Source organism: Puma concolor, chromosome A3 (genome assembly GCF_028749965.1).
Source record: "Puma concolor isolate L17-30 chromosome A3, mPumCon1.1.hap2, whole genome shotgun sequence".
NCBI lineage: Eukaryota > Metazoa > Chordata > Mammalia > Carnivora > Felidae > Puma > Puma concolor.
In genome coordinates this window covers 16,349,195-16,365,482 of record NC_141669.1, presented here as the reverse complement: position 1 = coordinate 16,365,482, position 16,288 = coordinate 16,349,195, and the positions used below count along the sequence as shown (strand labels likewise).

The following is a 16,288-nucleotide window of genomic DNA, read 5'->3' as shown; positions in this document are numbered from 1 at the left end:
TGTTTACTTATTTTGAGAGAGAGAGTGTGCGTGGCGGAGGGGCAGAGAGAGAGAAAGAGAATGAGAGAATCCCAAGCAGACTCCACGCTGTCAGAGCAGAGCCTGATATGGGCCTTGATCTCATGAGCTGTGAGATCATGATCTGAGCTGAAATCCAGAGTTGGACGCTCAACCTACTGAACCACCCAGGCGCCCCTGGATATATGTCTAAAGGAAATGAAATCAGTATCTCAGATATCAGTATGATATCATATCAGTATGATATCCCATATTCATTGCAGCGTTATTCACAGTATATGGATAATTCCAGGATATTGAAACAACTTAGTGTCTGTTAATGGATGAATAAAGAAAATGTATATGTAGACACAATGGGATATTATTCAGCTATAAGAAAGAAGGGAATCCTACCTTTTCAACATATTGATAAACCTGGAGGATAGTATGCTAAGTGAAATAAACCAGACACAGGAAGACAAATACTTTATGATCTCAGTTATATGTGGAATTGAAAAAGTCAACCTCCCAGAACCAGAGGCTAGAATTTTAATTGCCAGGATTTGAGGAATAGGGGAAATAGGAAGGCATTGGTCAAAGGGTACAAACTTTCAGTTGTAAGATGAATAAGTTCTGGGGATCTAACATACAGCATAATGATTCTAGTTAATAATACTATATTGTATAACTGAAATTTGCTAAGAGAGTAGATCTTGGTGTTTGCACCATCACAAAAAAGAGAAGAGGTGATTATTCCCTCCATCTCGAGCCTACTGATGGCAGTGCCCTTAGTTAGGGATGCCTGCAGCACTTGCCACACACACATCGCTAGTAGGGAGCTCCACAGACATTTCCTCCATCAGGGCACATATTATGGCTGTACTGGCTCTTGTGGTTCTTATTGTGATCCGCAGGATTCACTTCAGCAAGAAACCATCAGGGAACTCTGAGGAAACAAGATTTATTACCTATAGTTCCTGGAGGGTACATGGCATGGGGAACAGATATGGGGCTCTGCCTTTATTAGGGTCTGAGGGTGGGGTGTCTACAATTTTGGAGGTTTACTCTGTAGAGCCAGAATTAGGGTTTGGGAAGGTAGAAGTGGGTCACACAACAGACAGTTATTTAAATTACCCAAGGCTTGAGGGAGGGGAGGGGGGTGATGGGTATTGAGGAGGGCACCTTTTGGGATGAGCACTGGGTGTTGTATGGAAACCAATTTGACAATAAATTTCATATATTGAAATAAAATAAATAAAATAAAATAAAATAAAATAAAATAAAATAAAATAAAATAAAATATTCAAAAAAAAATAAAAATAAATAAAATACTTAAATAAATAAATAAAATAAATTACCCAAGGCTTTCTGAAAGGTACCTTTGTGGGTGGGGGGCGTGGTCTAGTTCCTTATCTGGTTGTTTTGCTAGCAGCTGTGTCATAGAGATGGCAATATGTTTATTGAAGATGGATGTCTTTTGATGTGGATACCTCATCAATCAAAAGCTTAAGGTCAGGTACTTACACTACACTGCGTAGGTGATGGATATGTTCATTTGACTCTGGTAATCATTTTATATTGTATACACATATCAAATCACGTAAAAACAATCCTGCATAACCTAAATATATACAATTTTTATTTGTTAATCATATTTCAATAAAGCTGAAGAAAAACAATTATAGATAGTGGAAGATGGGTACTTGGGGATTTGTTATACTATTCTCTCTACTTTTATGTATGTTTGAAAGTTTCCACTCTTGAAAAAAAACTCTAAAGAAATAAAAATAATTATAGAATCTTAGATCTAAAAGTATCTACAGCAATCCTACCATGAACCCTTATTTTTTAAGGAAAGAAAATGAGGCCCAACAAGGCTAAATCACCTGCTGGTGAGTGGCAGAATTTTGACAGAAGTGCCTTTTTCATAGTGTCTTTTTCTCTGTGTTATTGTGTGTGCTTGCGCACACTTGTGTGCATGTGTGTGTGTGTCCTTGTGTCCCTCTATGAATGCAGTTCACTTGAGATTGAGAGTCTTTTACACTTTGCAAAAGACTAGGGTATACTTTGAAAAGTAAGTCCATCCTGATTACCTAGTGTGAGAGATTTTCAGAGCAGTAGTAAGTAAAACTAAATACACAGATCTTGTTGCCTTGATTAAAAACATCTATTTCAACAGCCATTGTATTGAAATGTTAACTGAAGGTGGACAGAATGTAGAGCAGATACTTGCTCTGCTGTGAACTTTTTTTAAAAGATACATCTTTAGGGGCGCCTGGGTGGCGCAGTCGGTTAAGCGTCCGGCTTCAGCCAGGTCACGATCTCGCGGTCCGTGAGTTCGAGCCCCGCGTCAGGCTCTGGGCTGATGGTTCGGAGCCTGGAGCCTGTTTCCGATTATGTGTCTCCCTCTCTCTCTGCCCCTCCCCCGTTCATGCTCTGTCTCTCTCTGTCCCAAAAATAAATAAAAACGTTGAAAAAAAAATTAAAAAAAAAAAAAAAAGATACATCTTTATTGTTTTAATCTATTTCTTCATAATGTGCCCAAAGAAATTTGGGGGTTCAATACCATAGTTTTTCCTTTGTAAGGAAATTTATGTGTTTGCTTAAAGTGTGTTTTTGCTGTTTGGAAAACAGAGGCGTTAAAAGAATTCTTCTTAGAAAACAGACTCACTTAACATGCTAAACCTCCAGAAGCTGCCGGCCCTTCTGACCTGTTATCTTAACCTCTGGCAAGAGAAGAGACAAGCCCAGGACAGAGGGAGCCAGGAAGTAGTGGAAATACCTCGGGATACTCAGTGAAGGATAATGCATCTTCTTTTCTGTAATGTAATGGTGATTAGCTAACATATCTGATTCCTACATTCTTAACCTGGGTGAGAAAGACCATCTACAATAGAAGCTGTGTACTGAATTACCTAATGAGAGCAACATTCAACTCAGTTGTCAACAGTAAGTCCTTAAGTGAAGACAAAACCAAGCATTTGAACATGATGAGCAACTTTGAAAGTTGAAAATAGATTCAAAGAGTAACCCTAGATGAGGGCTTCTCAAATTTTGGCCAGCATCAGAATCACCTGGAGGATTCGTTAAAGCAGATGAGTGGGTGTCACCCCAAGTTGTTGATTCACATAGATGTGGGGTGGGATCTGAGAATTTGCATTTTTAACAAGTTCCTGGGTCATGTTGATACTATTAGTCCTGAAACCACATTTTCATAACCATTACTGTAGATCTTCACCAGTAAACACTAGTGAGGAAAACCAGTAGAAATTAACTGTTGTATGTCTGGATTTCTGAGAAATGTCTTTAGTTCTTGTTTTATTGTTCTTGTTATTTATAACTTTGAGTATACTTGTTGCTTAGGCTGCTTCTCTAGTATTGAGTTAATAACTTAGTAATTAGAGCCTGGTTCCTTTGCTCCCTAATGAGAACAGTGCCATCTAGAGGCATTAGCTCAGAGGGCCACCAGAGGGCCAAAGGAAGCTGTGGTTTATCTAGAGAGGGTGAATGGACAACTCATCATCATCGAGGGTTTATTGGCAACCTACTTGGTTATTACATGAAATTCCAGTCTCCGCCTTTTAGGTTAGTGCCTTTCTAAAAATTTGTTTAAATGTTTATTTTTGAGAGAGAGAGAGCATGCGAGCAGAGGAGGGGCAGGGAGAGAGACAGAGGATCTGAAGCAGGCTTTGCACTAACAGCAGAGAGCTCAATGTGGGGCTCAAACTCACAAACAGTGAGATCATTACCTGAAGTCGGATGGTTAACCAGCTGAGCCACCCAGGTGCCCCAGGTTAGTGCCTTTCTGTCTGTTCTGAGGAGCCAAAACCTCTGTGCAGGGCAGGGGAGGGTGCTGTGGGCCCCACTTGCACCCTCATTTAACCAGAACAGTTCTGCTTTCATCTGTTTTACATAGTGAAAGTTATGTTTGCAAATGCAATCCATGGTAGATTGCTTTGGATAGGCAGGACAGATATATTATTCATCATCCAAGATTATTGCTCTAAAGTACAGGTTTTTTGACATGCAAAATACGGCGTGAAAAAGATGTAATCATTGAGAGAAAGGACATAAGCTATAACCACCCATCAAATGTTGAAAGTATGTTTTGCTTCATATTAGCACATGTTAAAATTATGAACAGTTGGAAATAATATTCTAGTTGCACCACATTATCACAATCATAAATTGAGTATAATTGGGAGAACAGATGTTCACCGATGTCAGGAGGGGGTGATTCAAGACAAAAAAAAAGCGTGAAAAGAAAATGTGAGGAATTAGAAGTATAAACTCTTTCTGGCTTTGATTTACTATAGAGTCAGCTTACTTGATGGCAGATTCATTATCAACTATTTTAAGTCATTTGTTCAAAAAGTATAACATAAAAGCTAGAAATCACAGTGGTTTAGTTTCAGCTGATAAAACATTACCTAAAAAAGTTATACAATCTTTCAACTAATGATGAATTTGGGTCATGCTTATCCAAAGAAACAATAAACCACTCCCATTCCAGTATTCAAACAGAAGGAAAGAGGGAAAAATGGGGTTTTCTCTCTTGCCAGAACCTTGATTGTCAGAGGAACATGAAGGTAAAATGGAATGGTTAGATGAGCCCAAGGCAAGGACAGTCAGTCAATGCTCGGGGCCCACAGTCATTGGAAATAAACAAGTCTCTAAGTGGGAAGAGACAGAAAACCAAAGGGCAGAACAGGAAAAGAAGTTAAGAATCAAGCAAATTGTAGAGTCTTGGGGGAGACAGAAGTAAGAAGCACAGCAGGACTAAGGAGAGTGACACTGCAGTTAGTGTCCTGTTACTGGGTCTCTGCCCCTTTCTTTGTGGACCTTAGGTATCTTCTTACTGCTCATGCAGTGGAACCCCAACTCCTTGGTGATGTTCGGTGTCCTCCTTGATCTAGTTGCAGCCTTCCTTTCCGACTTCATTTGTCTTGTCCCACCTCTCTATAACCATAGACACAGAACTCATCACTTTCCAAAATTACACCTCACACTTTTATGCCTTTGAGCTTTTGTTATTTACTGTAATAACATTATGTTCTCCTTGCTGAATCAATCTCTCTGTCTCTTTCTCTCTCATTTCCCATATTTTCCCCCATTGAAATCTTTAGCAGATCATTGGGTTTTGTCAGGGTTTTGGAAAGCATAATTTGATGACCCTGGTTTTCACCATCTATTTGGAGAATAATAATTAAAAATTATTTTACAAGGCATGTTTGGGTTTTACAAAGGTTTTTGTTTGATAGCGGTTTTAAATAGAGTGCCTAACGTCACTGCGTTACGTATCTTAAAGGCTAACAGAGTCACACCAATGTTTAGATACAGGGAGTTTACAGAACTACTTAGGGGGCCAGGGACAGTCAGGGCCTAAACTATGAGGGTGTGCTTTCACATCGACTTAGTAAATTCAGGGCACCATCATAAAAGGAAGGCCTTTGGATCAGTAAATTAAATAAGCATAAAGAATTAGAGACAGTTCATGTCCACTGTTTCACTGATATTTGGCATAAATCTAGGTAAAGTCCTTTGGGGCTTTTGTATTCCATTGAGAGTAATGAAGAAGTGAAGGGTGGTTTCCCCTATAAAACTGATGTAAGATAGGTAAGAACAATATGCCAAAGCATTCTTTATTAAAATTTTTTCTTTTATTTTGAGAAAAAAATTTTAAATGTAGAAAAGTACAAACAGTAGTGTAACAGTCCAAATTCTGTTAGTTGATTTTCTCTTGATAGTTAGCACTTTGCCATAATGGCCATATTTACCATCATTGCCTCAGTATTTTCTGTTAATAAATAAAACAATACAGAAAATTTTCATTTTTAGATCCTATCTCCAGTTATAATTTAGAGTAAATTATATTTGTAGTGACATGAATGTAATGATGCACAACATGTGATATTGTTTTGTGTTTTTAAAGCTTTACCTGAAGAGTAAATCATATATGTCTTCCTCAAAGCATTCTTTAAAATATGAAGTGCCATTTTTAGCCTTTTAATATCCCTATGTAAGTTGTTTAATTGAAGTTATTATTAATAAATAGCTTTGGAGTAATGATGGGGGCAGGATGGAAGAGTCCACTAGTTGAGAAATTCTGGTGTGAGAGTGGAGAGCTACTGTCTGTAGACTCAGTCCCAGCAAAAGGCTCATGTAGGCTAATCTCCAATTTTGTTAGTTAGATTGCATTTGAGTGTATAGAGTATACATTTATAGTAGTATGCACTAGTAAAGAATATTTCCTGGATGTTTATCTTGGTTTATTTGGAGAAGGACACGGTAGTTTTCATGAAACCAGTATGCATTACCTTTCAGCTGTGATGCAGTAAAAATGTGTCCTTTTCTCGAGGAAATGCTTGATATATACTTATTTCAGTGTTTTACAATTGTGTTTTTATCTATTTCTGTTTGCTCTTATTAGATTCTGAACTCCTTGAAGGGAAAGGGATTATATTGTATTTATATCTGTATTTTCAAAGTCACCATGAGCCAACTAGTCACCATTTTCTGTCAGAGTGGTCAATTCAGTTGATGTGAAATGGAACAAAATAATAGTTATCAGATTTCCTGTATCCAGAATCTGTCAGGGATCCATATTTTTTTATTTTTTTTTAATTTATTTATTTATTTATTTATTTATTTATTTATTTATTTATTTAGAGGGAGGAGGGGCAGAGAGAGAAAGAGAGGGAGACAGAGAATCTCAGGCGACTCCACACTGCCAGCACAAAGCCCAATGCAGGACTTGAACCCACAAACCGTGAGATCATGACCTGAGCCTAAATCAAGAGTCAGATACTTAACTGACGAGCCACCCAGGCGCTCCCATAATATTTTGATCTAAGATTGACAGAATATTAATAACCGGATCAATCAATTTGAATAACTAGATGAAAAGTAAATATGAAGTGCTAATATTACTTAATTCCTCTATGAACTTTGTAGAAACAGATTATATATACCTTTTGAAATAAACTCCAGCATCAGTAAATGAGCTATAAAGTAAATTCCATAGAAATGGACCTAAGAAATAGGGCCAGGTTCTAAAATGGAATTGTCAGTATCATATTTAAGACTGTATCTGGATAAAGATTATGTTCCAAACATACTTTGTTGATTGTAATTTGGAGTACATTTTTCTATAGAAAGAATAGCTTAAGTAATTTCCATATTATTATTCTTCTGATTTGGGTACAATTGAATGTAGTTTTTTTTACTGTATTTTGTAGACGGTAAGTTAATGATTTCTAGCATTTTTTCTGAGTATATTATAATAAAATATGAAAATATGTAGTGAAGTTTATAGCTTTTTAACTTCTAGTTTTTGCTAGTAAAATAGTGTCCAGGTAGCACATTTAAATTTGCTATCAACATTATTTCTAGAAAGTGCTTTCTCCTTTAATCTCATTACTACAGCAGACACTAATAAGTAACGTGTTTGCCTTGGGAATCTTCTGAGGAGTTCCCAGAGGTAAAGCCAGATTTACTTCTGAAATATTCATTTGAGTAATCTTTTGAATTTTAATATGCATTAAAGTTTATCCAAAATATAACCTTTTAGAACCTTATTTCTGCTGCCAGTGAAGTTTTAAAATGTTCACTGCATTTAGCTCGTTCCCTTTCTGTTTACACTATCCACATAAATGTCCTTGGTATATATTCGAGGGAGGACATAAATGACAGGAACTGAAGTGACAGCAATCGTAACTATCATTTCTGTCACAGTTTATGCCAGACAGCTGTGCTCTGTGCTTCAGAAGCGTTGTGTTTACACTGCCAAGACTACCTCCATTATATATGAGGACACTGAAGCCAGGTTAAGGGACTTGCCCTAGCCACCCTCTTAGTGAGGTTCTTGGCTGGGATTTAAACCCAGATTTATCTTGCCCCTAGCACCCATGATGTTTACTACACCATACTATCCCAACGAAAGGAAGATTTTTGACATTTTCAAACATTGGGTATTTTGAAAAATAAAGGATTTGGCTTGCAGGTGTTATAGATGCTTGTTTTTAGAGTATCTGAGAGCAATATGATCCCTTCTGGGTAGACTGATCAGAGAAGATAAACTGAGAGGGAAGCATAAACTACTCAAACTTAAGTGTAATATTAAATAAACATTTGGGTTGGGAGCTATCGGGGGCCCTACCAAAGTCAGACTTCCAGATTCTGTCTCTTCCCAAGTCTGTTTGATGCTGAACTTCCTTGTTAAACGGAGAATGGATTCGAGGCTGACGTAGGAAGAAGGATTAGGGCAGAACACATCTTACCCGAGAGATCAGTAATACCATGGAAAAAGGGAACTAAGCCTCACTGACTGGGTAGAAAGGTCTTCAGAAACTGTATGCCAGGCATTGGGAGACAGAGATAAGAGACATAAATTGTAAAGTAGGAATAAATCAGGAGTAGTGTGGTGAGATAAACGTGGATGGGATGTTGTGGGAACCGAAAGGAAGGCTACTTTCTCCTCGCCTACTGAATCATAAAATGGCTTTTCAGAGGAGATGACACTTGTTGGGAGGTTGAAGGATGAAGAAGAGTTGGCCAGATTAACAGGGGGGAGCTGAGCACCGAAGAAAATGAAAACAGCACGTACAGATAAAACTAAAGAGCAGTCCTTTGCAATGAGTTTCGGGTACCTTTCGAATGAGCCACGTTGTGGCTCATTATAGTTCGCATGAGTAACTTGTAGGAGTCAAATTCTAGTAAACCAAATTTTAATAAAGAATTTATGGGGCGCCTGGGTGGCGCAGTCGGTTAAGCGTCCGACTTCAGCCAGGTCACGATCTCGCGGTCCGTGAGTTCGAGCCCCGCGTCAGGCTCTGGGCTGATGGCTCAGAGCCTGGAGCCTGTTTCCGATTCTGTGTCTCCCTCTCTCTCTGCCCCTCCCCCGTTCATGCTCTGTCTCTCTCTGTCCCAAAAATAAATAAACGTTGAAAAAAAAAATTAAAAAAAAAAAAAAAAAAAAAAAAAGAATTTATTACACCTTATGATACTTTGAAACATTACAGGTTCATAAGGAAAACCTATTGACGTTTTCTATATGTATAGAATATCAGAGCTGACAGCGTCCTCAGAGAATGTCTAGTCAGTACATATTTTCACGCCACACAAATATTTACTGCGTGCTAGTAGTCACAGAGGATACAGATGAAAAGATGGACCTTGCCTCCAAGGAGCTCACAGCCTCCGAGAGGAAATAAGCAGACCATAACACAAGTATGATAAAGGGTTGTAATAAGGATAGAGAGTACTGGTTAAACACAAAGGAAGGCTCATTCATTTTTCTTGGAGATTAGCTAAATAAAGTTTTAATTAGCTCTTGAAGATTCCAGAAGACAGTTCATTTAAGGAAGGAAAGGAAGAAAGGATATTTCAGTTAAGGCTGCTGGTTAAAAGGAACAACTTACAACATTTCTCCTTAAGCCCTTCAGTCAAAGTTCTTCAAACAAAAACTACCTCAAATAATGAAGCACTGTCATGGATAGTTGTCTATTAATAATATAAACTGGCCTAACCAGTGGTTCTCAGTGTGTGGTCCCAGGACCAACATGTCTGGGAAGCTTACAAATGCAAATTCTTGGGCCCCAACCCAGACCTACTGAACCAGGAAGTTTGGTGGCGGGGCCCAGCAGTCACCACTTTCACGTGTCCTGCAGAGGATTCTGATACCTGATCAAGTTTGAAAACTAGTGGCCTAAGCGAACTGTAGGTCATGGAATAGTTGAAAGGTCATGGGCTTTGAGGACAAAACCTGGGTTTGAATCTCACCTTTCTCACTTATTAGGTGTGTGACTGTCAGTCTATCACCTAATGTCTGTGAGCTTTGGGATTTTCATCTATAAAATGAAATCACTAACACTTCCTTTCCAGGACTGTTGTGAAGACTGGTTGATGTAATTTAAATAAAGTGTTTAACACTGTAGCTAGCACATTTGTAGGCTTTAAATAAATGGTGACTGCTACTGTTGTTAGTTTTTTTAGATATTTTTCCCAGTGAATTTATTACTTTCACTAATTGAATGAAAACATATTCATATCTTTTGCTTTTAGATTCAAATGCTCAAGAAATCAAAGACATCTATGGACTACAAGGTCAAGTGGAACACAAGCTGGCTTTCTTGAGAACTCATGTGCCAAAGGAAATGAAACTTGTGATCATTGGCCATTCAATAGGCTGCTATATTTCCCTTGAGATTTTGAAGCTTGCTCCTGAACTGCCAGTAAGTATGCCTCAGGCGGTGACGGTAGATGCCTGATGATGCTCTTGCACAAATCCTCCTCAGCTCTCCTTCCCCCTTTTGTTTCTTGTTTAACTGATCAGTAAAACAGAGAGGGGGGTTATTTGGTGGCTGTGTTTACTTTTATTTGTATTACTGTGGGCCTGTGCTAGTGTATGCATGTTCATGCAATTTCCATGTGTTTCAAAAAATAATATGGTAAGAGGTAGGGATTTTTCCAGATGGATGCCATTGAATCTAGGGTTATCTGGAATTCTTAAGTTGTATGTAACTCATTGTCTTTTATAAAAGAATAGTGAAGAGCAGTTACCAGCTACGACCCAGCAAGAATCTTTATTGGGAGAGTATTTTGCAAATGTTCATGCCTCCTTTCAAAAGGAAGAAAATTTATCATCATTATCATCATTATCATCAGTAGGCAAACAACAGCTGCCCTTTATGGAACACTAAATCTTTATTAGGTCATAAGTCTGGGCCCTTATCTGTTCCACAGCTTGGCAGCCTTTTTGAGACATTCACTTATTCATTCGCAAATTATTGGGTGCCACTTGGTGTCAGATATTAAGTGAGACACTGGAGACACAGAGACCTGTTTAAAGTGCCCAAGAAAGCTAGTGAGCTAGAAGAGACTTAAAACAGAAACTTGTACTTTCACTAACATGTACCATTGAAATGACCTTTTGAATGGATGGAATTCACAACATAAAGTATTTCTTTATTTGATAAACATATATTAAACACTGGCCATGTGTCAGGCCCTGAGCTGTGTTTTGAGGACATCCCAGTGAGTAAGACAGCCTTTGAGGTAAGAGAGTCCAAAATCTCGTGAAGGAGACACACTAACCCGTAGGTCTGATAACTATGATCTTACATAAGTACGGGGTGTGAGGGAGTACTATTTAACCTTGTAATCCAAATGCAAGATTGAAAGTGATTCCTTCCTGGAATCTCATTCCATATGATAAAATACATCTAGTGGAGTTTCGGAGCTCACTAGGAATTTTCTTTTTCTACCAGCTTGGCACACTTACTTCTTATAATCGCCCTTAGGAAATGTACAACCATAGCCTCCGTGGGTGTGTTTTTTAATACCAAATGGAAATTGTTAACTTTCTTTTATTGAGTATAAGAAAATGTATTTTTCATTTCTGAATGTGATTTTGATAAATTCAAGATTGCAATCCATTCGCTGTTTTGTTTCTATTTTTTTTCCCATGGATAAGCCATCTTAATCAGAAAGGAGAGATTTCATTTCTGTTTTTAGCATTTGGCTTGGCTTCTAATCTCTTTTGTGCCTTCTAAATCTCCTCCAGTACTGTGTGATGAGGTTACCATCTTCACAGTGCCCAGCCCTGCCACTCAGTGCTTCTGTTTACACAGTTGCTATAAGCCCTGGTTCCAGAGCTAAGACACCTACGTTCAAACAGTCAGTGTCGTATTTTGTCTGTGTGACCTGGGACAAGTTATGGAGTATCTCTGTACCTCTGTTTCCTCATCTGTGAAATAGGGATAATAATATGTTTCCCAAAGGATTTTTGTGAGAAATTATATAAAGAAGTAAGAATGCTGTCTAGACCTTAGAAGTTCCATAATAGGTATTAGCTATTATTATGATGATGGAAATGACAGTGGAACCATTGGCTCACTAATTAAGTTAAGTACTATATTAGTTATCAACAGCAAGTAACAAATTGCCCCAAAGCGTCATAGCATAAAACCATACACGTTTATCCTCTCACAGTTTCTGTGGGTCTGGGATCTGGCTGATCTTATGATCTTATGAGACTGTAATCAAGGTGTCTTCCAGGGCTACAGTCTCATTTGAAGATTTGAATTGAGACAGAGGTGCTTCTAAGCTCACTTATGGGGTTGTTGGCAGGACTCCATTCCTTGAGGGCTTTTGGAATGATGACCTTGGTTCATTGCTGGCACTTGGGTGGAGTTCACCCTCAGTTCCTTAACATGGGAGAGTCTTTCTAACTTGCCTCATTAGAGCAACTAAGGTAGAAGAGCCAGAGGAAGAGTCTGATTGCAAAATGGAAGTCACAGACTGTAACCTCATTACAGAAATCATATCCCATTACTTTTACAGTATTCCATTTGTTAGAAGTAAATCACTGGGTCTAGCCCCACCCACCCCCCGACTCGAGGAACAGATTACACTAGAGCATGAATATTAGAAAGTAAGGATCACTGGGAGCCATGTCAGAGGATGCCTGCCACACCACTACTACAGTTAGGATTCCACTTGTGTGGTGTACAATCAAGTATGTAGATACATAGATCTATATAAATTAAAAGACTGCATTTATTTCCCAGTATAGAGGTGAGTTTATCCTGTCAAATAGAGTATAGCAAACTGATATGAAATAGAATTTTGGGTTATTAGTTATCCCAGGTGTTTTAAACACTTAAAAAATACATATTTTAAAGAAAAGAGTCCTTGGCATATTTGAAATAATAATAGCATTACCATTTGTGATAGTTAATTTTTATTTATTTATTTATTTTGAGAGAGTGCATGCACAAGCAGAGGTGTGGGAGTGGGGGGCAGAGAGAGAGGGAGAGAGAATCCCAAGCAGGCTCTGTGCTGGGCATGGGGCTCAGTCTCACAAACCATGAGATCATGACCCAAGCCAGTATCAAGAGTCTGATGCTTAACTGACTGAGCCACCTAGGAGCCCCCATTTGTGGTGGCTAATTTTATGTGTAAACTTGACTGGGCTAAGGGAAAGCCAGATAGCTGGTAAAACATTTCTCAGTATGTCTGAGGATGTTTCCAGAAGAGATTAACATTTTCATCAGTTGACTGAGAAAAGAAGATCTGCTCTCATCATTGTGAGTGGGCATACTCCAATCCATCCAGGTCCCAAATAGAACAAAACTCAAGAAAGGAGGATTCTTTCTCTCTCTTCTTCAGTTGAGACATCCATCTTTTCCTGACCTCTGACACTGGAGCTCTGAGTTCACTGGGCTTCAACTCTGGGCCTTACACCATCAGCTCCTCTGGTTCTCAGGCCTTCAAACTCGGACCAAATCATACCACTGGCTTTCCTGGTTCCCAGCTTGCAGATGGCATATTGTGGGACTTTTTGGCCTCCATAATCATGTGAACCAGTTCCTATAATAAGTCTCCTTTTATATATATCTATATCTTTGTGCGTGTGTGAGTGTGTGTGTGTGTGTGTGTGTGTGTGTGTGTGTGTGTGTATCTCCTATTGGTTTTTTCCTTCTGGGGAGCCCTGACAAATACACTATTCTGTAAACATAGAGAAGAAAATATTCATTTCTGAGTCCTTCACAGTGTATTAACTTAATCACCGATCTTTTTGGTTTTTGTTTGCTTCTCATCGATTCTGCATGTGACGTATGGTTTCTCTTGTGCATATTTGAAAGCAGTTGTTGAACACACCTGTTTTGAACCCATCTCTCCATTTTGGCATGCATTCACAGGTCTATTGGGAAAAAAATACAAATGCATCTTAAGGTTAATGCAGCTTCTTACAGCTCCTTTAGCTTTAGAGCTTTCTAATTGTTGCTCTACTTTCCAGGTGTTCTTGCCCTTGGAATAGTGGTGAAAAGGGGGAAGGAAGATGAAACATGAGCTTAACGTACTCTGTTTGTGAAGACATAACTCATACTGTGATTATAGAGTTTTCAGAGGGACATGTGAAACTGTGTTTTCTTAAAGCGGGTGTTTTCTAGAAAATAACGCGTGCGATAAATTGTCCATAAAGGTCACCCGGGGAAGACGGTGAACATCTGTATGATTTTTTTTATTATTATTCAAAAGCTTTATCTGGTTTCAATTAACTGCATTGTTGAAGTTCCCCCCCACCCCTCTTTAAACACCTGGCCCAGTTAATATCGGTGGTGTGATCCCTGCTGAAGTGTTGAAATTTCAGTGTCTCTGGGCTACTCTAAGACGGCACGGTGCCTGCGTGCCTGAAGTTAGCATGACACGCTCCATTTAAGATGCATTGAACAATCAAATAAGTTTGTGTAAGCCAGAGTGTTGCAATCCCTAATCATTTTGCCAAAAATAAGTTAGCTGTTATGTTTTATAACATATGAAGTGTGATAATAAGAAACTTGTGTTTCCATCTCTTCTGTTATTTTTACTGGAATATTTGACTCCCATAAGATTTTGAAGACATATGTGTAGTTTAGTAGCTGGTTTATTTGGTTTTATTTTGGTTCAGTTCTTTATAATATTTTTATAACTAATTATAGGAAACTTTGGTCTTAAAATCATTTTAAGTAACTTATTGTACACTTTAGATGTATTATCTGACCTATATTTAAATATACTAAAAAAAAATGGCTTCTTTAAAAATCTAGAATTAAATTTTTTTTTGTTTCTTTAAGCAAATTTGTTACATAGAATTATCGAAATTCTTCCTATGTTTTGACAGTAATGTCCAGAATAAAGAATTTAAATAGAAGCTGGAGAAAATAGATATTTGGAAGACTGTTAAATAGTAGCTGTCATAACTTCTAATAATAAACATAGTTTTAGACTCATAGGATCTTAGAACTGAGATGGGCTTTGGGAACAGTCTTGTCCCATCTTTCTTTTCATGGATGGGAACTGAGAGCACAGTCCCTTGCCAGGATGCAGCCTCAGCTCTGTCTGAATCCAGGGGTGGGGTCCTGTTATGTTAGCTGTGGGTATAAAGAGAGTCTAAGAAGATATTTGATGGGTCTTTCAAACTTAGGATGATAGCAGAGCCTGCCGATAGCTCACTATACTCGTGGACTATACGCAACAAGCTGCACGTGGTCCATTACATTGCAGCTCAGGGAACAGGAGATTCCATGAATGAATGCTGTTTTAGCAATTCGGAGCTAGAGGTGGAGTAATCAGAGCAGAAATAGTAGTCTTATCCCCACTATTTAGAATCTTCTTTCAACATTGATCCTATGTATGTTAAAAAAATGTGCCATCTGATTTTGCCAGTAAATTGTTTGCATAAAGTTCAAGGTTGGGAGTTGAAAGCCCTTGATTCTTAAGTAGACTCAGCACTGAGTCTTGAGGTGAACCTCAAGTAATTTAACTTTTATTTTCCTGTAAGTATTTATATAGCATTTTATGAAAACATTTCATTCCCTTCCAGGGATAGCAGATCCTTCAAAACCTTAATTTTTTATATCATTTGGCCTTTTCTTGGGGAAAATGCACAATAACATAGAGCTTGCTTTGTCTGTCTGCTTGGCAAAAATGTCTTCTCTCTAAATGAAATTTCCAGATTACTTGAACTCACTTTTTGAAACACCAGATTCTTTTATCCAGTTGGATAAAACTGTGTCTAAAATTTATTATTTATCTGCATCCTTATCTGCATCTGCATCCTTCAACAATGCATATTGATTATGGAGGAATTAGTGGTTCAAGGACATCATTTTGAAAAAGTGTTATTATACTATAGTAAAACACAATCAAAGGAAGTTTCCTATGTCCTAAACTTTCTTATATAATAGTGCTTTTAAAAAATAAAAATAAAAACTTGTCTGTTTATTTTACAGTTTCTCTGTCTCCTTCCTCAGTGTTAGGCTCCATGTTTCTTCCCTATTGCAATTTCTTACTGCAGTTTGCTGCTAGTAGAGAAAAAAGATAATCATGTTAGAATTTTGTGTTAAGAATGGACAGGTCTTAAATGAATATACAAGAGTAAAATTGATGAAATTAAGTGCATGGATTTTGTTACTGCTCAGAGCTTTCTTTTGTTTCTTTTGGGATCCCTGGTGGTGTTTTAGGTGCTCAAAATTTGAGAGACTCAAAACACACTGCAAGTACAGCTGAGAAACTTGAAAATTTTTACTGAAAGAGTTAAAATAGCATGTTAAATCACATGTGTGTTGATTTAAGAGTGCCTCTTGTCTGCACTAAGGAAAAAAAATATTCTGCAAGCAATGAGATTATTTAGACTGTGGTGCACTTCCACTATTCTGATGAACCTTCATGTCTGCAGTCAAAGTTAGATATGCTTGTGAGAAACATCCATATAACATCAACAGTGGAGATAAACTGGAGGGAGGGG

General features: G+C 38.0%; 1 protein-coding gene and 1 long non-coding RNA gene across 4 annotated transcripts in view; both read left to right on the top strand.

Annotated features, from left to right (window-relative positions):
* The window catches only part of LDAH (lipid droplet associated hydrolase), a 113,116-nt gene that overhangs the window by 34,314 nt on the left and 62,514 nt on the right, over window positions 1-16,288 (top strand). For all 3 annotated transcript variants that reach the window (XM_025927335.2, XM_025927334.2, XM_086700095.1), the window contains one exon: window positions 10,060-10,229. In XM_025927335.2, coding sequence (XP_025783120.1) covers window positions 10,060-10,229 — 170 coding nt within the window. The remainder of the gene's footprint in view (window positions 1-10,059; window positions 10,230-16,288) is intronic.
* Window positions 10,236-11,432, top strand: LOC147582279 (uncharacterized). The gene is made up of 2 exons (XR_015248924.1): window positions 10,236-11,060; window positions 11,098-11,432. It is a non-coding gene; the product is annotated as an uncharacterized LOC147582279 (long non-coding RNA).